Source organism: Nelumbo lutea, chromosome 8 (genome assembly GCF_056320005.1).
Source record: "Nelumbo lutea isolate HS-2025 chromosome 8, American lotus-T2T, whole genome shotgun sequence".
Classification (NCBI taxonomy): Eukaryota; Viridiplantae; Streptophyta; class Magnoliopsida; order Proteales; family Nelumbonaceae; genus Nelumbo; species Nelumbo lutea.
In genome coordinates, this window is record NC_142691.1 from 11,430,474 (window position 1) to 11,455,547 (window position 25,074).

General features: G+C 39.2%; 1 protein-coding gene across 3 annotated transcripts in view; it reads left to right on the forward strand.

The window, feature by feature from the left end:
* The window catches only part of LOC148842720 (zinc finger FYVE domain protein), a 154,659-nt gene that overhangs the window by 32,309 nt on the left and 97,276 nt on the right, over nucleotides 1-25,074 (forward strand). For all 3 annotated transcript variants that reach the window (XR_016103586.1, XM_088959033.1, XM_088959034.1), the window contains exons 7-12: nucleotides 318-492; nucleotides 3,127-3,557; nucleotides 3,744-3,867; nucleotides 19,164-19,262; nucleotides 19,348-19,419; nucleotides 20,375-20,512. Coding sequence is in view for 2 of the 3 variants with exons in the window: in XM_088959033.1 (XP_088815159.1) it covers nucleotides 318-492; nucleotides 3,127-3,557; nucleotides 3,744-3,867; nucleotides 19,164-19,262; nucleotides 19,348-19,419; nucleotides 20,375-20,512 (1,039 nt within the window). In the remaining variant the exon portion in view is untranslated. The remainder of the gene's footprint in view (nucleotides 1-317; nucleotides 493-3,126; nucleotides 3,558-3,743; nucleotides 3,868-19,163; nucleotides 19,263-19,347; nucleotides 19,420-20,374; nucleotides 20,513-25,074) is intronic.

The following is a 25,074-nucleotide window of genomic DNA, read 5'->3' on the forward strand; positions in this document are numbered from 1 at the left end:
GGTTTTTTGAGATTAGGGAATGACAGGGATATAGTGCAAATTTTGAGGATATTTTGACCATGGTGGTTTCCATGATAGGATATCCAGAAATGGTGGATGGTTTAATGATTTTGGAGTTGCTAGTGGATATTCTAGTTATTTGTTGTCATTTATGGTAGTTTCCTATATGATCTATCTATAGCTCTTATATTGCATTTTTTGATTGATCCCTATAAATTGCAAATTCAAATCATGAACTACTTATTTCTTTATTGTCTTTGTTGGAATTTGTATTACTTTTCCACATTCTGATGTTTGTGTTTGATGTATATTGGTAGGATGCAGGATATTGAACTCATGCACATGCGTTATGTTTTGGAATCTACCGTGCTTGCTTTAGGTGCTATGGAAAAGAGTGTGACTGATGAAAGTGAAAACAATCAACGAAAGGCATTATGTTATTTAAAAGACTTGCAGAACCATCTAGAGGCCATTAGTAATATCCCTCGTAAGGTTAGTGGCTTGGTATTTATGTTAAAAAAATGCTGTTAGTTGCACTACTTGTTGCAATTATTAGAAAAAAGTTAACTTGCTTCTTCTACCTTATTGCTTCCTATGCATGAGAAGGCCAATGATGCAGGTTGAATGACTGCTGTGGTTCTAAATATTGTTTTTTTCCTTGTAGTGAAGGTAGGTTTCATTAAAAAAACAACTGATTACAAATATAATGTAAGAGATATCATCTTTGCAAAAAGAGAAAATACAATTTGTTAACAGGTGTATTATATGTACTGTACACAGGCTTAGTACCTGTAGGGATATTTTCGTAATTCTGTAGACATATTGTTATGTACGGCCAGAATAGTATAAATAGAAAGCTTCACTCGACTGAAGCTAAGTTTTGTTGAAGCCTACTGAAGGGTTCTGGCTTGCAGAGAAGATTGGGTCTATGAGTGTACTGCCTATTCATAGTTCGGGTGATCTGGCTACTGAACTGAAGTTTCTCTGTTTATGGTTCTCTTCTTGCCCTCTTTCGATGGACTATTAATGTCCTAAAATTTGAGTAGGGACTGTTCGTTTTTTTTTTTTTTATTTTTTTTCTCCCTCCTTCGACTGTGTGCTGCTCTATTCAGCTCTCTAAGGAATGTTGTTGAACCCTAAGCCCTAAGTGACTGTTCGGCTGCCCTGGAAAGTGGATATCAGCCGATTAGGTGTGGTGAACCACCACTTGTATTGCTGTTCCTACCGATTAGGTGTGGATATCAGCACTTGTATTGCTGTTCCTACTGAATAACAGTATAATTTTCTTGCACCCACTTTTCATATGATGGGTCATCTTCCGAAGGAGCCTTTTTGCTCCTAGAGATAAAACCCCACTTGCCTCTACTACAAATATGAATCTTTACTGATTGTGACCAAGCCAGATAATTAGTTCCATCCAGCTTGACTGTGGTCACAACCAGTGGAGAGTCTACAGAGGCTCCCGAAACCTGTCCGGATTCAGCAACATGCTTGTTTTCAATGTCTGATGGGTTCATCTTCTTAAACACTTGAAAAAAGATTTCAAGTAACTTTGAAAAACACCAAATGAAGATAGAACAAAACTGTGTTGTGAGCCTACCTCTATGCAGCCGTACCAGTAATTTGTGTCACACCCGGAAGCTGGGAGAAACAGAGAAAAATCAGCCGCTCCTTGTAGACTTCATAGAACACCAAACCACTTGATTCGATCTTCAAGAAGGGGAATAAGAAAGCCTTCAGTCATTGAGCGCCCAGGTCAAACTCCTTGTGGGGCCCGCAATCAGATTTCTCCAGAAAATTAGGGTTTCGGCAACACCCCTGAATCTGTCAAGGGGGCGACAAAGTCAGTCCTCTCCAGAAACCACTAATAACCGGGCTGAAAAAGGTGTCTAACTATTCATACGATTCAGTTCTCCATACACACTGTGTATGGGAAAAAAGGTGAAAAAGAAAGAAAAAACGAGCCTGCTCTGATACCAAGAAGAAAAACAGCCTTTGAGAGGAAAGGACTGTTTAGAAAGATGCAAAAAGTCAAAAGAAAATAACAGAAATCAGAACTCTAGAAGGGAGAAGATGAAGAAGAAGATGGTGGCAACTAGGGTTCAGAGAGAGAGATTTTTGAACATAATCTCCTCTTACACCCTTAATTCTATTTTATTAAGTTAAACTTTGGTAATTTACAGAGAAGCCCTTAGTTGGGCAGAAAATTAAAAAGACATAACATAAGAAAGGATAGGCCCAAATTAAGGCCCATTACAACAAAGAACATAAAAGATAAACAGCCTATGGGCCATTCGGCCCATCTTCTCTACAGGTTTCACCATAAGCCTTACAAAGGATACACACTTTCCTAGCGTCCTTTATTACTCCCCCAAATCCCTCTCTCCTATTACTTCCTATGCTGCTTCCATCATAGTGCAACTTAAGCTGATGCTGATTGGGTGGATGCGACATTCATGTGGTAGCTGTTCTGATTACTGTAGGGTTTGCTATGATGTACCAACTCATCACTGCGTCTTCTGATGGAAAAGGAGCGAAAATGGGCAAGGTTTTAATCCAATGAACCACCTGGGTTGTAACATTCTTCATTAATATGCCTCTTTACCAAGATTTCTCTAAGAAAATTCTTACATTCCTTTCCTCCCAAACTGTTCAAAGAATTGCTGCCCTCACACACTTTCCTCTCCTTTCTTCTAGGGCCACGAATGAGTCCTCAAATGAACTACCCACACTTTTTGGAGGGTTCTATCTACAGTGAAACAAAGAGAAAATATACACTGAAATATTATGGAGAGGAGATTAGCGAGTGGGAAGCAGTTTCACCATTTTCTTTACATAGAAATCACATATGAGGAGAGTGAGACCAACCATTATGGTCATTCAGTTTCTCGTGTCTTTTGAATGGTCAGATATGTCTTAAGATGTGGGGCACGGAAGTGGTCTCTGAGATGTTGAAACTTGAGAGTGGAGAGGCCTTTGTTTTACTTGTGTAAAAATGTTTTCACTCTATTGGATGAAATTAACATTCAAATTTCAACTGTGTTTATCTATGTTTTAGTATAGAATCTCATATGGAATGTCATCTTATTTGATTTTTACTCATAGAAAACCTTTTCACTGATTCAGATATTTATGGTGAGCATTATCATCTCACTTCTACATATGGATGACATCTCCCTGAATATGGAGCGTTGTGCCTCAGCCCAGAGCTATCCTGAATCACCATACATGTCTATTTGGGACCAAACCGATCCTAGTACCATATGTGAAAGGGGAAACAAAATGGTGGTATCTTTCACAGGATTTCTACTTGAAATATTACATCACAATTTACCATCAGCTGCTGGATTTGAACAAGATCACATGTTGAGCAGTGGTGTTACTACTGAAGGAAAACAGGCCATGGATTGGAGAGTTTCAAATGCTGAGCATTTTATTGAAGATTGGGAATGGCGTTTGTCTATTTTGCAACGCCTTCTTCCGTTATCTGAACGCCAGTGGAGTTGGAAGGAGGCACTGACCATACTACGTGCAGCTCCTTCTAAATTGTTAAACCTGTATGATAAATTTCTTAAAATTTTAAAACAGCATTTCCCTTTTAGTGCTGATTCATGATGTCTTCTGCTTTCTCTCTTTCATTTTTCAGGAAAATAAATCTTCTTTTGTTTCTTGTGAAATTTTGATTTGCCCAATTGTTTAAGTGTTCAAGTGTTTAACTGCTTTGATTATTTTTTGTTATACAGTTGCATGCAAAGGGCAAAGTATGATATTGGAGAAGAGGCTGTGCATAGGTTTTCCTTACCCCCTGAGGATAAAGCTACTCTTGAACTTGCTGAATGGGTAGATCATGCTTTTAGAAAAGCATCGGTATGATCCAAACTGATCGGCCTGTTTGATGTCTTATTATGGTTATAGTTCTACTCTACGCATTGTACTGCATTAAGTTGCAATATAGCGTTTGAGTGCATTTGTACTGCTCTTTAAGTATAACATCTGAAGGTTACATAGGCTTCAATTTTCTTTTAATCTGGTGGTTTTCATAGGATATACATTTGTTGTTGGTGTCATATACTATGTAGCTAGTGGTCTGGTCTGATCATTTCAAGATATCTTCTCTTAGATGCACTATATGTTTTAAGGTGGTGGAAGATGGAAAATGCTTTTACTTCATATTTGTTTTTTGTGCAAGGCAAGTTGTGAAGCCCCAACCCACCTACTAATCACTTTGAGCAGTATTTTTGTCCCCTCAGGACACAATGTTTTGTTCTTGTTGTCCTTTTTCTTCCTAGTTAGGAAGATAGTGGACATGTATGAGAGCAGCTGTCTATGTACGATTTGGAGGAAATGAATGCTGGGATCTGTGTTTTAAAAGTGCAAGGTACTAGGCTACATGCACCTTTTAGAAGCAAGGTAAAAAAATGCAAATAGTTCCAAAAAATAAAAAATATTAAACTGTAGAGAAGATGGGTCGAATGGCCCATAGGCTGTTATTCTATGTTATATTTATGTTCTTCTCTGTAATGGGCCTTATTCTGGGCCCATACTCTTCTATGCTGTGTTTTTGTAATTTCTTGCCCAACCAAGGGCCTCTCTTGTAATTATTCAAGAATTAACTTAATAAAATTGTATTAGAGTGTTAGAGGGAGAGTTAGTTCGAAACTATCATCCTCTAACACTCCTTGTCACCAGCTCTCTCTCTCTCTTTCTCTCTTATCTTCTCCAATCTTCTCATTTGTTTGGTTTTCTGGTTTTCATCTAATCTTACACAGTCCCATACTTCAAAGGGCTGCTTTCAACTTGGTATCAGAGCAGGCCTGAGCTTGGCGTGGCTCTCATGTGGGTATAGTCCAGCCGACTGCAATAGGGTGATCTAGGGCTGGAAGTTTAGACTCATTCACCTGATTCTTGGAGGGTGCTCAAGGTTCTATTTGCTTGGAGAATAGTTCGGTGACCAGGAAGAATCAGAGAGAAGGACTGTTCGGTCTGATTTGAAGCTCAAGTCAGAGATTTATACAACTGTAAGTTGCTTCAGTTATTACTGGGTTGTTTTTCTGATTTGGGGGGACTGTTAAAGTGCTCGAAACCCCTCTAAATCAGCCCCACTGTTCGGCTGTTGTTGGCTTGATTTAACTCAGAGATTTCTGGGTTAGTTTCTCATCTTGTTGGACTGCCAAGTGGTCGAAACTTGTTTGGACTCAGTGGTATGAGTTTCTACTTCAGTTCAGTTGCTTCTTGGACCTATACGGACTGCTTTTGAAGTTGTTCTTACTAGTTAACAGTGGGGTGTTCACTACGGTGTTCACTACTGCATACATAGTGTTTGTAAAAAGGCCTCTCAAGTACTATGGTCTGTGTTTTTTGCTCTCTTGAGGGCATTTATTGTTGGGAACCTAGAATTCCTAACTAGAAAGGGACTCCAATCGGGTACATAGTGTTTGGAGGTCTACTGGTTGTCTCTTGAAGGCTGAATCAGGCCTTCTTCTTCTTGAAAGAGCTGCCATTGAACTTGATTCTCATGGCTGTCAGGTCTGAACTGGCCTTGTGGGTGGCTGTGTTTGTTGCTGATTTAACTCAATCTGAGTTCATCAACAATCAGTACACTAGTGGAAGCTTACCAAAACCTTAATTGACGCCTTTACATGATGGACTTTTCAGATGTTGAGAGTAAGAGTGTTGCTGAATTTGGACATGCTTTGGGAACCCCAACTGAATCTTTGTTGACTGTAACCACAGTTAAACTGGATGGAACCAACTATTTGGCATGGTCACAATCTGTGAAAATTCATATTTGTAGTAGAGGAAAGTGGGGTTTATCTCCGGGAGCAAGAAGTCTCCCCTAGTGGATGATCCCTCTTATGAGAAATGGATGCAAGAGAACTACACCATTATTGGGTGGCTCGTGAATTCAATGCAGCCACAGATTAGTCAACATTATCTCCGGATGAACTCAGCTAAGGAAATCTGGGACAGTGTTGCAGAAACCTACTCTCAGAAACTAAATGTAACCAGAGCTTATAAACTAAGGAGTGATGTGAAGAATTTAAGACAGGGGGAGAAATCCCTTGCGGTATATTTCTCAACCTTGAAATTTTTGTGGCAAGAAATTGATCTGATAGAGGCTGTGACATGGGATACTTCCAATGATGTAGAAACTTATAGGAAATTGGTTGAAAGAAACATGGTTTTTGAGTTCCTAACTGGACTAAACCCTGAATATGACATCACAAAATAAAATATTTTGTCCAAGGAAAGTGTCTCATTATCACAAGCATATGCTTTGGTCACCAGTGAAGATAGCAGAAGACAGGTACAGGTTCAAGGGGTTGGCACTAATGATCACTTTGCAAATATGGGGGTTAAACCCAAAGGAGTTATAGGGGCTCCTGGTGGCACTGGAAAGAAGGAGGTTGTCTGTGAATATTGCAAGAAGCCGAAGCACACCAAGGACAAATGCTGGAAGTTACATCCCAGTCTTGTTCCTGCTCGATTCCAGAAGAAAAATGATAGTAGAAAGACAGGGAGTGCAAATGTAGCCACGGGTACAGATGCTGAAGTTGAGTTTGCCTGTGCATAGTTGGCGGCCATGAAAGTTGAGTATGAAAAGTTTGGGAAGATGATCAGTCATCTCGAAGGTGTAACTTCATCATCCAATCCTTCAGGAAGTTCAGCCATCTCTGCATTTGCTCACTTAGGTATAAGAGCTTCTGCTAACCATGCAACCACCTTAGGTAATCCTAAGACCCCTTGGATCATAGACTCAAGTGCTTTTGATCACATGACCAACCTTTCCACTTTGTTTGTTTCATATGATTTACTTCCTGGTCGTGACAAAATCACCTTAGCCGATGACTCTCTTGCCTCTATTTCTGACAGGGGAACTGTCAAGGTTATAGACTCCTTACTCCTATCTTCCACTCTTCATGTACCTAGATTAAATACCAATTTGTTATCTGTAAGTAGCTTAACCAAGTCATTAAATTGTTGTGTAACTTTTTTTCCTTCCCACTGTGTTTTTCAGGATCTAGAGTCTCGGAAGGTGATTGGGAGTGGCCATGAAGTGAATGGAATATACTTGCTCGACACTCCTGGACAATGCCTTGATCATCCTAAGAATGTTGCTTTTGGTTCTAGCTCTTCAGAGTCTGTCAGTCGAATTATGTTGAGTCATTGTCGTTTGGGTCATTTACCTTTTTCTGCTTTAAGTCATCTATTCCCTGAATTGTTTAAGGGAATCAATGTGTCCAGTCTTAATTGTGAATCGTGTCAGTTATCAAAGCATTGTAGAAACAATTACCCTTTGAGCAATAAAAGATTTTCTTTTCCTTTTAATATTGTGTGCTTTGATGTGTGGGGGCCTTACCACTTATCTTCTATGGGGGGCTACAGATACTTCATCCTATTTATTGATGATTTTTCTCGATTCACTTGGATATTCCTAATGAAATCTCGTGATGAAGTTCCAAGACTTGTGAGGCAATTTCATGAATTTGTTTTAACTCAGTTTGATACCAGGATTAAGATTTTTAGATTTGACAATGCAAAAGAGTATTTTGAGAAGAGTTTATCCTTGTATCTTTCTAACATGGGGGTTATTCATCAAAGCTCCTGTGTTAGAACCTTTGAACAAAATGGAGTTGCTCAAAGGAAAAATAGGCATATTGTTGAAGTTGCAAGGAGCCTTTTGTTTGCCTCACATGTTCCCACAAGATTTTGGGGTGATGCTGTTCTCACTACTACCTATCTCATAAACCTTATGCCATCCAGGGTTTTAGGGTTTAAATCCCCCTTCAGTCTTCTTCGTCTAGATAAGGATCTCTTCCCTATTCCTCTTCGTGTGTTTGGATGCACTTGTTATGTACACATTCCAAGTGCCCAGAGACATAAGTTTGAACCAAAAGCCCACGAGTGTATCTTCCTTGGTTATTCCCCCACACAGAAGGGTTACTGTTGTTTTGATCCAAAGACTGGCACTCGATATGTCTCAATGGATGTTACCTTTGATGAACTTTCTCCTTTTTATGGTTCATCTCAGGAAGGACATTGTCCACAGGGGGAGAGTTTGTCACAAGTGTTTGCTCCTCTTTCTGTCCTAGTTGAGTCTCTTGATGAGCTCGTGTCCTCACCAAATGAATCAAGGGAGGATCAATCACTGCATTCTCCTTGTCCTAGCGCTCCTATCTCTTTACCTCCTCGTCCTACCCGCAATCCCAAGTTCTGTCCTAGTTGAGTCTCTTGATGAGCTCATGTCCTCACCAAATGAATCAAGGGAGGATCAGTCACTGCATTCTCCTTGTCCTAGTGCTCCTATCTCTTTACCTCCTCGTCCTACCCGCAATCCCAAAGTGTATCAAAGGCAAAGATCCAGGAATGAGCAGGTTGGTTCCCTTACAACAAGTGAGCCTCATGCACTACCAATCATAGATGAGACAACAAGTGTTGTTACAACCTATTCGGAGCCATCTTTCCCTGATCTTGATGTTCCCATCGTTGTTAGGAAAGGAAAACGGAAGTGCACTGCACATTGCATTTCCAAACACCTTTCTTATGGTCTGCTTTCTCCTTCATACTTTGCGTATCTCTCTTCAGTTGCTTCTACTCTTATTCCTAGGTCTGTGTCAGAAGCTCTTGAGATTTCAGAATGGAGAGATGCCATGAAATTTGAAATGGATGCCCTACACAAGAATGATACTTGGGAAGTGGTGTATTTGCCTGAAGGGAAGGATCCGGCTGGTTGCAAGTGGGTCTTTACCATTAAATACCGGGCTGATGGGAATATTGAGAGGTACAAGGTCAGACTGGTTGCAAAAGGCTACACACAGACGTATGGGATTGATTATCTGGAGACCTTTGCACCTGTTGCTAAGATGACATCTGTGAGGGTTCTCTTATCTCTGGCAGCTCACTTTGACTGGCCCCTTTATCAGTTGGATGTAAAGAATGCGTTCTTGAATGGTGACTTACATGAGGAGGTTTATATGTCTCTCCCTCCAGGAATGTATGGCAGTGATATGCAAATTGAAGAAATCCCTTTATGGCCTCAAACAGTCTCCTAGAGCATGGTTTGAGAGATTTAGAGCAGCACTTGTTAAATTCGGCTATGCTCAGACACGGTCTGATCATACTCTTTTTGTGAAGAGAAGTGGATCTCTAGCAGTATATCTTATTGTGTATGTTGATGACATTATTGTGACTGGTAATGATGCCTCAGGAATTCGTGCTCTTAAGTCTTTCCTTCGTATATAATTTGAGATTGAGGACCTGGGGGAGTTGAGATACTTCCTTGGCATAGAAGTTGCTAAATCCAAGGATGGGATTCTTATCTCCCAAAGGAAGTATGTCATTGATTTGCTCTCTGAAAGGAAAGGTCTGTAGGCTGAAGAGATTTTTTTATGGACTCAAACAGTCCCCTAGAGCATGGTTTGAAAGGTTTAGGGCTGCCCTTGTTAGCTTTGGCTATGTACAGACACAGTCTGATCATGCACTCTTTGTGAAGAGGAGGAGGTTCTTGGTTGTTTACCTGGTTGTGTATGTTGATGATATTGTTGTGATTGGTAATGATGTCTCTGGAATTAATGATCTCAAATCTTTCCTTCATACAAAGTTTGAGATCAAAGATCTAGGGGAATTGAGATACTTTCTTGGCATAGAAGTTGCTGGATCCAAGGATGGGATTCTTATCTCTTAAAGGAAGTATGTTTTTGATTTGCTCATTGAAACACGGAAGATGGGTGCTAGAGCAGTTGCAACTCCTATTGATATGAGTCACAAACTTTCTGCTTCAGATGGAACATTGTTGGAAGACAAAGGGGTCTTTCAGAGACTTCTTGGGAAACTCCTGTACCTGTGCATGACTCGGCCAGATATTGCATATGCTGTTAGTTGTATTAGCCAGTTCATGCATGCTCCCCGAGATACTCATATGGCAGCTGTTGAACGAATTTTGTGTTATTTGAAAGGCACTCCAGGAAAATGAATTCTGTTTACCAAGCATGGCCATCTGAAACTTGAAGCCTATACTGATGCTGACTGGGCTGGAAATATTGATGACAGAAGATCTACTTCAGGGTATTGCAGTCTGGTGGCTGGTAATGTTGTCTCTTGGAGGAGCAAGAAACAATCAGTTATGGCCCGATTCTCAGTAGAAGCAGAATACAGGGCCTCTCTTGTAATTTCTTGCCCATACTCTTCTATGCTGTGTTTTTGTAATTTCTTGCCCAACCAAGGGCCTCTCTTGTAATTATTCAAGATTTAACTTAATAAAATTGTATTAGAGTGTTAGGGAGAGTTAGTTCAAAATTCTCATCCTGTAACACTCCTTGTCGCCAGCTCTCTCTCTCTCTCTCTCTCTCTCTCTCTTATCTTCTCCAATCTTCTCATTTGTTTGGTTTTCTGGTTTTCATCTAATCTTACACAGTCTCATACTTCAAAGGGCTGTTTTCAACTTAAACATAATATTAATAAAAAATATAAACTTAAAATTTAAAATAAATGTTTTAAAAACCTATTGTCTCAAATTAAAATACATAAACATAACATGTAAAACACATTCAAAATGAAAATTAAAAAAAAAATCAAACATAACATATAAAACATATTCAAGCATGGGAAGCTTTTAATCACTTTATTTTTTCCCAATTTCATTACTTCAAATGGCTAATTTGTTAACATTTTGCATTCCTAATTCTATGAGCTGTCTTTGTACCAACCCCTTGAGGCAAAGTCCAAATAAGTCCATGTTAGGGTCTTAAATTCTTAGTCTTTACAAAAAAATGGTTTTATAATTTTAATTGCCTTTTAAAAATATCTTCTATTAGGATGAGTGAATGGACAACATTGGTAAATAGGGGTTTCAAAGCTTCAGCGAGTGAGTGAAATGGACTTGTTTGGGCTTGCCTTAAGGGGCTTGGCTAGGGGTCTAGTGGTGGAGCCCCAGGTCCGGCCATTAGACTTTAAGAAAGCAAAATGCGCAAATTTTGTTAAGGGGCATGAAGCGCAAGGCTTACCAGGTGCACACCTTTTGGAAGTACTGTGCCTGGGAAGCACATACCTTAAAATGTGCCTTGCCTGTTCACCTATGTGTGGCTTTTAATCGCTAGTCGGAATCTTCTTGAATAAATCAATCCAAACAACTGGCCATTGCTTCATTGAAAATTGATACCACTGGATGGATTTGTTAGCCACTGATTGCAATCAAACGATAGAACCAACCTCACTAATGAAATGAAAAATGTAAGACTATGCTTAGATGATACCTATTGTTAGTGTCGAATATGTAGGGGTAGTTCTGTCTTTATACTTTTGTTTTATGTGCTGATTTGTAAGATTATGTTAGATTTAGTGTCCCTTACTTAAGTTGGGGCACATGTGTCTTTTCCACAATATAAGTAATATAAATCAATTCTCGCTGAATGGGAGAGTGATCTCTTTCTCTCATTCGAACCAGTTCTTTCTCTCTCTTTCTTCTCTTCTCTTCTTCTTCTTTCTCTCTTTCTCTCTCTCTCTCTCTCTTTCTCTTTCTTCTTCTTGACTGTTATCAGCTTAATAGGATTCAAGGGCAGGCTGAATCTTAATATGGTATCAGAGCCAAACTGAGCAAATCAGACCTGCCCAGAATTCTGTTCTCTGTGCACCTAGTCTAGGGTTTTCTCTTGGTTTCTTTGCCATCTGTTGGAAATAAGGGAAAGGGCTGAAAAAGAGTGGTCGCTCTCTTCCCTTGGAGGTTTCAATGCTTCCAATTGTGTTGTTTGTGGTTGGTTGCTGTGGCTTTTATGAAGCCCTCCCCTAATCGATGAAGAGAAGAGGGTTGATTCGTGTGGTGCAGTGGATGTCTCGTGTGGTCTGATTTTCTGGTGATCAGGTAAGAGATTTCTATGCAATTTCGTGCTGTGAATCAAATCATGTCTATTTCCGATTGTATGGTGGGATTTCAAATTGTAGTGTGCTAGGGTTTATGTTTTCTTTCAGTATGATTCAGAAGGGGAGTGGTCCTCAAACAGTGTGGTGAGTGTTCAGGTAGTTGTGGGGTAGGGTTTGTGGTGTAAAGAGTGCAATCTTTAGCAGTACTAAGTGCTGAAACTAGTGTGTTCAGTGTGTGGTGTGGTCTAGTGTGCAGTGTGCCGAATTCAGCAATATCAGAATTCAGCTATGGGAGACAGCAGTGATAGCAAGACTAATGTGATGGTCCCTACTGACTACCTGAATGTCCAAATGACCTCCATTAAACTGAATGGAGAAAATTATGTACCCTGGGCTAAATCTGTAGAAGTTTTTCTTAAGGAAAAGAAGAAGGTGAAACACATAAGAGAAGAAAAACCCTCCATAGATCATGCATAGTCCTCTGATTCCACATTGGGATGCGGTTCTAAGAATTGTGAGGTATTTAAAGGGGTCTCATTGTCGTGGTTTGATATGCAAGAGTAGTGGAAAACTTGAAATAGAAGGATATACTGATGCTAATTAGGCCGGTTCTATGTCTGATAGGAGATCTACCACAGGCTATTGCACTTTTCTTGGGGGTAATCTAGTGACATGGAAAAGTAAGAAGTAGACAGTTGTGGCAAAAAGCAGTGCAGAGGCAGAATATAGAGCTATAACACATACTACTTGTGAATTAGTGTGGCTGAAGAACTTCCTACAGGAGATGGGATACATTGTTGACACTCCAATGAAGCTCTACTGTGACAATCAAGTTGTAGTTCATATTTATTTTAATCCAGTGTTTCATGAGAGAACCAAGCACATAGAGGTTGATTGTCACTTTGTGAGAGAGAAGGTGCTGAGTGGAATGATAGATACTGCATATGTTAACACAGGGAACCAGTGGGCAGACTTGTTTACTAAAGGGTTGAGTTGGGGAAGAATGGACTACATATGTAACAAGCTGTTATTATATGATATATTTCTCCAGCTAGAGGGGGAGTGTTAGTGTCAAATATGTAGGGATGGTTCTGTCTTTTTACTTATGTTTATGTGCTGATGTGTAAGATTATGTTAGGTTTAGTGTCCCTTAAGTAGGGGCACATGTGTCTTTTCCACAATATAAGTAATATAAATCAATTCTGGCCAAATGGGAGAGTGATCTCTTTCTTTCATTCGAACCAGTTCTCTCTCTCTCTCTCTCTCTCTTTCTTCTCTTGTCTTCTTTTTTCTCTCTCTTTCTCTTTCTCTTCCTTCTTCTTGACTGTTATCAACTTAATAGGATTCAAGGGTAGGCCGAATCCTAATACCTATATTTGCAATTTTGCATATAAGTTGTTTTGACAAAAGAAGTGCCATACTAAGTAGTAGTAGTAGCTACTAGATCTTATACAGGTGGATAGAAATAATGCAAGGAGCAATTTAGTATGTGTTTTGGAAGATAACAAGAATGAAATTGGGAGAAACTGTCAGTTTTCCTTTTTTTTTTTGATAATTGAAAATTAATTGATATCAATAAAGATAAATAGCATTACAAGCATCCTGGGAGTGGCACGAGGTGCAGCGTGACCCTAAAAGAAATTTGCATTAAACAATTAGAACTGAGCCCTATACAACTGATCCCTATGTATTCCCTGCTTAGCTAAAGAATCAGCTAAGCATTGGCCTCTCTCCCCACCCATTGTATAAGCAGATCCATATTACTTGTTGACCATTTGAGTTTCTTTATTTCTTCCCAATAACACCATGTTACTGAATCCGGTTCCTTCAGCCAATGCACTACCACCTTTGAATCCCCTTCAATCACCAAATTCTGCAGGTTCAACTCTTTTGCAATCCGAGCATCTTGTAGAACAGCGTATAGTTCAGCCCTTATAGACCCACCAGTCCTGAGTAAAGTGCCATTGCATTTTCTTCTTTTTTTTTTTTTTGATAAGTGAGAGTAATTCTACTAATTCAAATAAAGCAAGTACAGTCTGCCTAGGAAGAGGCACGAGGTGTTACCTCCCCCAAGGACTGAACCATAAGCAATTAAGCACTAAACATACACAAGCCTGATACACAATTACAAGGTTGCCCAAAACAGATATCCCCTTGATACCCCTTGCTTGGCCAGAGAATCAGCCATTGAATTTGCTGATCTGCTAACCCACTGAACCCTGACTGTCATATTTCTTGTCAGCCTTTAACTTTCTTTAACAGATCTCTATAGCCCCAACAAGCTGTTTCTGCACTTGTCAGCCAGCCCACTACTATCTTGGAATCCCCTTCTACTATCAAATCGTTCACTCCAAGTTGATTGGCCAGCTGTGTACCTTGTACCCCTACTAGTATCTCGGCCCTTGCAGAATCACCAACACCTGCTGGTCCTGAAAATAAAGACAACATGTTGCTGTCTTTGTCTCTCAGAATCCCTCCTATTTCGGATGGCCCTGGGTTACCTTGGCAGATACCATCAAAGTTCAATTTTACCATTCCATCCGGTGGGAGTTTCCATTCGGCTTGTGGTTTGTTTTTTGTGGAGACTGTAAAAGCCACTGCTGCCCAGTTTCTCCTTAAGTCATCAATGGAGTAATCCACTAACAAGTGTGAAGATTTCAAGCATAAGGTTGTCCTTATCATTATGCACTCCTTGACTTCATCAATGCTTCTTTCCTTTTCTTGAAATATTCTAGCATTTCTCTCCTCCCACAAGGTCCACAAGGTAGCGACTTTGATACATTTCCACATTAGCTTCCTTCTTTTGTCATTATCCCAAAGGTAGACAGAGGGGATACAGTGATTTAAAAGGCGCGCCTCAGGCACGCCTAGGCGTACAGGCAAGGCGCATTTTAGGGTAGGCACAACTAGGGGTGGATTTGAGCCGAGCCAAACCGAATATTACTAGGCTCGAGCTCGGTTCGAGCCAAAACCTTGAGCTCGAGCTTGGCTCGAGTTAAGAGTTCATAAGCTCGAGCTTGGCTCGGCTCGTTTTATATTTTATAAATATTTTATTATAAAAATATTTAGAAAAAGTATTTTATAAAAATATAATATTTTATTATATATATTATTTTCTATAATTTTATTATATGTATTATTCGAGACGGCTCGTGAGCCTCACGAGCCGAGCTCTAGTAGGCTCGACCTCGGCTTGTTTAACAATCGAGCCACTGAATTAGGCTCGAGGCTCGAGCTCAGTTGAAACTGAGCCAAGCCGAACTTTTCACGAGCCGAGCTTGAGCAACTCGTGAAAAGCTCGGCTCGTTTCCACCCCTAGGCGCCTCGCCCAGGTCCTAGGCACAACCCATTCAAAAGGCATACGCCTGGTTCGCCTTGCGCCTTAGCCTAGGCGTGTGCCTTTTGAAAATTTGCCGCCTTTCCCTATTTTTTTGAGTCTGGCGGCTAGCCCAAACAAGTCCATGTTAGGGTCATAAATTCTTAGTTTTCACACAAAAAATAATACTTTTATAGTTTTAATTGCTTTTAAGAAGATACTTTATTAGGATGAATGAATGGACAACATTACCAAATAGGGGATTCACCAGAGCTTCAAGAATCCCCTATTTGGTAATGTTGTCCATTCATTCATCCTGATAAAATATCTTCTTAAAAGCAATTAAAACTATAAAATTATTATTTTCTGTGTGAAAACAAAGAATTTAAGACCCTAACATGGACTTGTTTGGGCTTGCCTCGAGGGGCGTGGCACAAAGGCAACTCGTAGAATTAGGAATGTAATATGTCACATTAGCTACTTGATGCAATTGAGAAAAAAAAAGAGATTGTGGGTTTTATATGCTTGAAAATGTTTTATATGTTTGATTTTATTTTTAAATTCTCATTTGATTATGCTTTACATATTATATTTATGTATTTTAATTTTAGTTAATAGGTTTTTTAAAACATTTATTTTAAAACTTAAGTTTATATTGTTATTAATATTATGTTTTATAACTTTTTTGATTTTTTTTTGCTTTATTTTTAGAATTTTTTTTGCGTTTTTTTTTTTTGAATTTTTAGCTTTAAAAAAAAAAAATTGTGCACCTTACCTCAAAAAGGGGCGCGCCTCGCCTTGCACCTTGCGCCTCAGGCGCAAAATTTCCCTTGCTCCTTGCGCTTTTAAAACACTGAGAGAATAACAACTTTACTTTGGAGAGCAAGTTCCATCTGCACCCAAATAATGATACAACCCAGTTCCAAATATTGGCAACAAAAGAGCATGATATCAGCAAATGGTTACAGTCTTCACTCTTTACTTTACACATAAAGCACCAATTTGGGGACAAACACATAAGGTTTCTTCTTTTGCAAGTTTTCCACGGTATTGATCTTACCATAAATTCCCAACAGAACACATCTATTTTAGGAGGTATTGGCCTTGACCAGAGAGGAGGGGTTGGAACAAAGGGATTTAAAGAAAGATGCACAAGTGGAGCCAACTGGGGTTAGTGGCCAAACCCTTTTATCCGGGTTAGGGGGGTCCAAACACAGAGAGTCTAGAACCAACAGGAGCTATGAAACACAAGAAAATTCGTCATCCCTTAAACCTCTTCAGAACCCAAAATCCTAGTTTAAAGCCAAAGGGAGAACCAAGGGGGGGGGGGAGGAACCATGAAATAGGTTTCTTTTTATAGAGGGAGATGGAATAGAGAGATGGGAAATAGTCTTTTAGGGGTTGAGTGCTCACCCAAATATCTTCCCAAAAAAGAACGGAGTTTCCAGAACAAACATTACACATTGCAAACTTGAGGAATTTGGGGAGAATGCTGGAAATAGCCTTCTAGGGTGTTGTGAGTAGGGCCTTTTGGGATACCCCTGCATCCCAACCTGATTTAGAACAACCATGGATACTCTTCACTACTTCATGCCACAACCTCTCTCTCTCCAGGGGCCACCTCCAATGCCACTTTACCTAAAGGAGCTTCATTTTTACTGATTACATTCTCGAATCCTAGGCCTCCTTTTTTGCTTTGACTCACCACCTCCCACCTAATCAAGTGGTCTTTTTTCTCTTCCCCAGGTTCCCATAAGAAGTCCCTCATCAGTTTTTCCATCCTCTTTGCTTCCCTTTTAGGAATTCTAAAGACTGACAGGAAGTATATTGGCAAGTTGGCTAGAGTTGCTTTAATCAATGTAACTCTACCCCCCAAGGAAATATAGTTTCCCTTCCAAGCTGCCAAGCTTTTTTTCCAATTTTTCCACCATTGGGTTCCAAAACCTACTTTCCTTTAGATTTACACCTAAGGGAAGTCCTAGGTATGATAAAGGACACTGTAACCAAGTGCATTCTAAAGAGGCTTCTACAAACTCTATCTCCTCTCTGTTCAAATTTATTCCCACAACACAACTCTTCTCAAAATTTATCTTTAAATTTGAGGCCCTCTCAAAGTGAATTATTAACTTCTTCAGTTTTCTTACCTCCATCAGATCACTACCTTTGCAAAAGATTATTATATCATCTACAAATTGAAGATGGGCGATTGAAGCTTTGTCTCTACCTATTCTCCACCCTCTTAAAGACTTGGCACTATCCGCGTTTGAGGGGAGTCTACTGAAAGCGTTGATAACTAGAGTAAATAGGAAAGGCGACATGGGATCACCTTGTCTCAGACCCCTACTAGCTGGGAAAAAACCATTAACTACCCCATTGACCAAGATGGAGTAATGGCGGGAGGATAGGCAACCATTTATCCATTTGCACAATCTATCCCCAAACCCACTCTTCCTTAGCACGAGTAATAAGAAACCCCAATCCACTAAATTGTAGGCCTTTTCAAGATCTAATTTACAAACAAAACCTTGATGACCCGATATCCTCATCTCCTCCACACATTCATTTGCTATTAGGATCTGATCTTCTATTTGTCTCCCTTGAATAAAAGCTCATTGGGCTTTGCTGATAAAACATGGAAGCACCTTTTTTATCCTTAAAGATAAGACCTTAGCCACAATCTTATATACACTAGTCACCAAACTAATAGGTCTAAAGTCCTTTGGATGCTTAGCCTCTTTCTTCTTAGGAATCAAGGCTAAAAAAGTAGCATTAGTTCCACGACTAATGACTGAATTATCCTCAAATTCCTTGAAGATATCAATTAAATCTTGTTTGACTATGTCACAACAATCTTGAAAGAAAGCCATTATAAATCCATTCGGCCTCAAAATTCCTTTCCAAGTCACACCTTCCAACTCCACTCTAGGTCCTAGGGGTCTCAAGATGGATTTGAAGTGGTCAACAAAACTATTGGCTATCCTCTTGGGAATCAAGGACTAGTCCATGCACTTCCAATTTGGATACAGGTTTTTCCTTCTTCCATTGGCTTGTTCATGAAAAAGTTTAGTGTTCCGATCTCCTTCCTTGAGCCACTTACATCTAGATTTCTGCCTCCAAGAAATTTCTTCTCTCTAGCTGACTTCATCTAAATCTCTTTTCAGCTTCCATCTCCGATCTCTTTCCTGAGAGTTTATGACTCTTTGGGATTCCTTTGCATCCAATTTCTCTATTTGGTCATCAAAGAGGATTTCGTTTCTTCTATTCTCCCAAAATGCTCCTATTCCAATCCTTCATATGTGCTCTCAATTTTTTTAGTTTTTTTGTGAAATCTTACCCCTTTCCACTTCACCCCTTAGATATTCTCTCCACCATTCCTCAACCTTCTTCATGAAATCCGGGTGAGTCAACCACATGTTTTCAAACCTAAAGGGTCGGGGTTCTTGCCTAAAAGGCTCCTGTCCTAAGTCAATGGGGCAATGGTCAGATGTGACTCTAGGTAGAGTTCTAGTTATCAAATCTGTGCACTTGTTTTTCCAACTTTCATTGAAAAGGAACCTATTTAATTTGGAGCATGTTGGTATCTCCTGAAAGTTAGACCAAGTATAGAGGGCTTGCAACAAAGGGAGTTCCTTCAACTCACAGTTATTAATGATGTCATTGAATCTTCTTATGCTGGTTGTAATGACCTGTTGAGGATTATTTGATTCATTTGTAAATCGAATTACATTTCTTTCCTTTTCTTTTATGATCCTTCCAATTCCAGAAGGGCCAGGGTTACCTTGGCTACTTCCATCAAAATTTTACTTAAGAAAACCTTAAAGAGGATGTATCCATGTCATATTTGCCTTATCCTACTGTGCTGAACCAGAGGCCACTGAAGTGTTGGTCCCTTTCTTCAAATGTTACTTGTATCAAATGAATATACTTATTTAAATTACATGCATATACTGTATCTACATTGTTTTCCAGTTTCTTACTCGATTTTTCCCAGGTAGAAGATGCAGTCTCTCGTGTTATAGACGGATCTTCTTCGACTGTACAGGAACTAGATTTTGCATCCTTGCGTTCTCAGCTAGGTCCTTTATCGACTGTAAGTCTTCCTGATTTTATTTTTCTTCCTTTTTCTTTGTTTTTATAATTCGTATTACATTCTTTTGACTGTGTTTCCTTGTTAGATTCTTCTCTGTATTGATGTTGCTGCAACTTCTGCAAGGTCAGTGAATATGTCGAAACAGCTTCTAGACCAGGCAAGTATATATTTACAAGGTTGAAAATTATCCTCATTTTACAAGCATTGGCTTGATTTGCATGGTATAGAACTTTGATGTTCTCCTACCTTCAGCCTTGGGTATTTTGGTATAATAGTGAGATGCAGCACTACTGGTTTTGATTTTTCAATATCAGAGGAGTCCAGTGCTTTTAGTGGGTCAGTTAACTTTCTCGGTCTAGCTCTCCTCTTTAAGCAAACTCAATTCTGACTTCTTTGTTGAAATCTAATTATAGATGTCATTTTATTTTTGAATGCCACAAATTCTTTCCTTTTTGGGAGTATAAGCAAAACAAATTCCTTATGCCTTCTTCTTTGGAATATTAAGAAAAAACCATATGTACCTTGCAATCTTTCATGACAGAACTAATTTCCCACCTTTTAGGGCTATCTTTGCTCAACCAGTCGTGTTTTTCTCTTAGTTTGGTAAATTTTTATGGCTTGTATCCATCCCTATTTTTTGGGGTTTATCGGCTGCCAAGAACAGTTTTCGTTTTCTCCAACTTCTCCAGTTAAATGAAGAAACAACAAATAGAAAGTCCAAACTTCAAAAATGCTTTTGGTAATGTAAATTGGGAGATTGAAAGATGTTCTTTTCATTAGGATATCATGATCACCATAAGAAAGAAAAGACTGCTTTTATAAATCAGATCATTCTTTTTCTGAGTATCATGGTAATGCTTCAATTTAGGGAAATGAAATAAGTGTTTTTGTGCTTTTTTTGTGTTACAATGAATTCTGATCTTTCAGGAGTTCTCTCTAATTTCCTGGTGGTTTTTAAGTGACGCTATCCTTTCATGCTATTTTTTTTTTTTTGTGTTTACATTTCTGTTAGTTTCTTCTCACTTCTAATTTTTACTTTGATAATTTTGTCCTTAGAATTTCAACATGCTCATTCCTTGCGTTGTTATGGTATTGAATGCTGTAATATTCAGGCTCAAGTCATGCTTTCTGAGATCTATCCAGGAAGCTCTCCAAAAATAGGTTCAACTTATTGGGATCAGATTCAAGAAGTGACGATAATTTCTGTCACAAGGCATGTCCTAAAGCGTCTAAATGAATACTTGGAACAGGTAAGATTCTAAATATTCGTTAAACAAAAAGATTTTCCATTTATTAGAACAAGAGTTCTTATCAACTGTGTTCCCTTTAAACCACATAATGGAAACTTATTTTAATTTGTAATAAAATACATTAATAGAAAAGAAATTTATGCAGGAATAAGAGCAAGAGGAAGGGAAACTATATAAGAATCTCAGAATTCCAAATCCCAAAGACAGAAACTGTATAGCAGAATAGACGGTAGGCACCAAATATGTAATTTTCCAACCTAAAAATACATCAAATGCTCTGCACTGCTATAAGGTTAAAAGACAAGAGTGACAACTCAACAGCTTTCTTTGATAAGAAAGGCTAGTGAACTTCCATCAGCCCCATCCCCCAAAACACACACACACACAAAATGAGAAAAAGAACTAATTTGGTTAAAGCTACTGTCCTCCCTCTCTTCCCCTTTCCATTCCCTCTATTTGCTGAACTTCCTTTGCCTTTACTGTTTTTCTATCAGTAAATAAACAATTTATGTATATAGCAGCCTGCTTTGAGAGTGCTACCACTAGCTGGCCTCTAACCTATGTAGGTCTCCCTTTAGACTCAATTTGGAAGGAGTACAAATACAAATATGTAGGGTGAAAGACCTTTTATTTGTATTATTTTCTATGTATTTGTACTGTACATATTTGTATTCGTACTCTTTGCACTCAGCACTCTACATATTTGTATTTGTACTCCTTCTAAACTGAGCCTTAGGTGCAAATCCCAAAGAATGTAGTTTTTGTGGCCAATTGTAGAAAGGTGTGGGAAAAGACTAGTGTGATGAAAAAATAAATTACCTTTTGTTGGGAGGTAGGATCACCCTAATAAAATCAACCCTCACAAATCTTCCAGTTTATTATCTTTAAGCTTTGAGATTATTGCAAAAGGAGGCAAATAAGATAAAGAAAATTATGAGGAATTTCCATTGGGCGCTGGGAAAAGGAAAGAAAGATCATTTGATCAATTGAGAGATAGTATGTAGAAGTAAGAAAGAAGTAGGTTTGGCCATTGGGAAATTGGTTAAGAAGAATATTACATTATTAGGAAAATTGTTCTGAAGGTATCTTTTAGAAATGGGAAGGTTATGGCATGAAGTGATTTCTAGTATTCATGACAAAATGGAAAATTAGCCAATTCAGAGGTTTGTGTCCTTCTCTGTTTCCTTCAGTCTAAACTGGAATTTAGGCTTTAGGAGAGATTTAAGGGATTTTGAGCTTGACCAGGTTGCCTTGCTCCTTAAAACTCTTGAACCTATTTGTTTGGACTCCTCCTCTCCTGATATTCACATTTGGTTGCCTAGTTCCTTGGGTTCCTTTTCCTGTGTTCTCTTTTTTCTTGTCTCTGTGCTCAAATCCTAATCCTTAGCCATTTCTTAGCATGGAGATTTGGTCCAAGCCTATCCCTTCAAAAGTTGGGGCCCTCTGTTGGGAAGTATGTCTTGGAAAAATAAAACACTTCGGATGTCTTGCAAAAAAGAAGACATGTTCTTTGCATCTCCTAAATTGGTGTACCCTCTACAAAGCAAATGAAGAAAGTTGTTTCCATTACTAATCTCTTGTCCTTTTGTTGGAGGCCTTTGGGAGAAGCTTTTTTATCTTTTTGGATGCAGGTGGATAGAACCAAGGCAGATTTGCAACTTCTTTGACTCCACAACCTAAGGTGGCAAAAGAAAAGAGGTAGAGTCCCGTGGAGGTGTGTGGGAGTTGCTTTGGTGTGAACTGTTTGGGAGGAAAGGAATGCCAAAATTTTTTAATGATAAGGAGACTAGGAGAGGATGGGAATGGTCTGTGGGAAAGCATTTTAAAAAGGGCCATACGTTGGGCAAAGATATTGGACCTTTTTCAACCTTTCTCCTTTGATGACATGTGGAGGAATTGGGTGCAAATTGCCAAAAGTTCTGCTGTTAGAATTAAGCCTTCGGTGGAGTGGAAACCCCCTGAAAACGGTGTTGTTATATTAAATTTTGATGGCAGCAGCCTAGGTAATCCAGGGCTGTTTGGAATTGGGGGAGTTTCCAGTAATGCTGAGGTCCAGATCTTAGGCGAATCTAAACTGGTTATTGGGTGGTTTAAAGAGCTGGAGACTACAGCCTGGTTCTATACAGGGGCTTTGAGATGGTTTAGATGGTTAACATCAAACATATTAGTCGCAGCTCAATGGGAAAGAAGATCGGCAAAGGGGTTGGCAGATTCTTTAGCTAAATAAGGGGTACATAGGAATCAGCTTTTTTGGGCTTAGTTTTAAGCTTTATGGTATAGTTTAGAGGTGGCACCTCGTGCCTCTTTGTGGGGTTCTATCAAAAAACAAATGGAAAATGGCTGGGTTGCATGTGTATCTTTTGAGGCTGATTTGGTATCTCCCTGGAAGGTTATTCATGGCATCCTTCCTCTTTTTTTTTTTTTTTTTTTTTTTTTTCCAGTTTTATAAGGTATGATATTTGCTTCGGGATTCTGTTTGGTTTTGGGAAAATACTTGTCTTGGTAATTTTGTTAAGGATCTTTTCCCCTCTTTGTTTTCCTTATCTTTGCTTAAAGACACCAATGCCAAGTTTCATTACCCTCCTTTACTTCCCTTGGATCACAACCGGAACTTTGGCTTTCATAGTGGCTGGTGAATGTTGAGTCTGAGGATGTGGTTGACCTTTTGCATCTTAATAATGTTTGCCTTGATCCCTCTAAATTTGATAGGCAAGTGTGGGCTCATCCCAAGGGTGTTTTTTCTTGCACTTCTTTTTTCCAATCTCTCTTTCTCTTGCTCTTCCCCTAGGTTTTTCCATTCTAATGAAGTTTGGTGTAAACCAATGCCCCCAAAATAGGTGTGTCTTATTGGGAAGTGTCTCATGGAAAGGTTAACACTTTGGACATCTGGGAAAAAAGACCATCTCTTTGCTTATCCCCAAATTGGTGTATTCTATGCAAATCTATGGTGAGAGTTGTTTCCACTTGCTAATCTCTTGTTCTTTTACTGTTGGCATTTGGGAATGATTATTTTCTTTATCTAGGTGCAGATGGAACTTGCCAATGGGGGTAAATGGTCAATTTGATCCAACTACTATTGTTATGCCTAAGAAAAGGGGAAGGATTATGTGGGGATGTATAAGAGCATCTTTGATTTGGACCATTGGGGAAGAGTGGAATGCAAAAATCTTTCTAGAGAATGAGAAAAGCATGCAAGCAGTGAAAGAATGTATGATGAATAGGGCTATTCATTGGTTGAAAACCCTGGACAACTTCTCACATTTTTCAGAAAACTTAAATTGACTGAAACCCCAATCACCAAGATGTGAAACATTTCTCTAATATCAGGTTTAAAATCAGTGATTAGCAGTACAAATCAGATCTGAATGATAGTGCAAGAGTTGTGTATGTCGAAGAGAAGAAGAAGTCGAATTAGTCTTCCTTCTCCTCTAACCCTATTTTTATTAATCTCTAAAACAAATTGATGATGACAAGCATACCCTTAAGTGGGTGGCCAGCTTGGCAGTTACATAAAGAAAATAAAATAAGAACAAATAATAGGCCCATTAAGTGAGGCCCATCAACATAAAATAAAAGATAAAATAAAGGATATCACATAAGAGGCTGTTAAGGCCCATTCGGCCCAGTCTCTTTACACTCCCCCTCAAGCTGAGCATAGATGTCAATCATGCCCCAGCTTGCTTATATAGTGTGTCAATTTCCCCTTGGGAAATCCCTTGGTCAAGATATCAGCCAGTTGCTCTTCTGATGTGATAAATGATAAACAAACTTTTTTTGAAGAGATTCTTTCCCTTATGAAATGCCTATCAACCTCAATGTGCTTAGTTCTGTCATGCTAAACCGGATTATGTGCAATGTTGATAGTAGCTTGGTTGTCACAATAAAGCATCATTGGTTGCTCGTAGTCCACCCCCAATTCCTCTAGAAGGGATTGTGGCCATAGTAATTCTGACACACCATGAGACATTGCCCTGTATTCTACTTCAGTTGAGGATCTAGCAACTACTGATTGTTTCTTACTCCTCCAAGACACAATATTCCCAGCAACCAGAGCACAATAACCAGAGGTGGACCTTCTGTCATCAATACATCCTGCCCAATCTGCATCAGTAAAGGCTTTCGGCTTCATGTGACCATGCTCAACAAATAGAATACCTTTCCCTGGAGTACCTTTCAAGTAGCACAAAACCTTTTCTACAGCAGCTAGATGAGTATCTCTAGGAGAATGCATAAACTGACTGAGAACACTTACTGCATAGGAAATATCTGGCCGAGTCATGCAAAGGTATAACAACTTCCCAAGTAGTCTTTGAAACACTCCCTTATCAGACAACAGTGCACCATCTGTGGCAGAAAGCTTATGATTAGGATCAATGGGAGTGGTGATGGGTTTAGCTCCAAGTTTACCAGTGTCAGCAAGAAGATCAAGGACATATTTGTGCTGAGATATGAATATACCATCCTTAGATCGAGCAACTTCAATGCCCAAGAAATACCGAAGATCTCCCAAATCTTTAATTTCAAATTCAGAGTGGAGAAATGCTTTTAGTTTACTGGCCTCT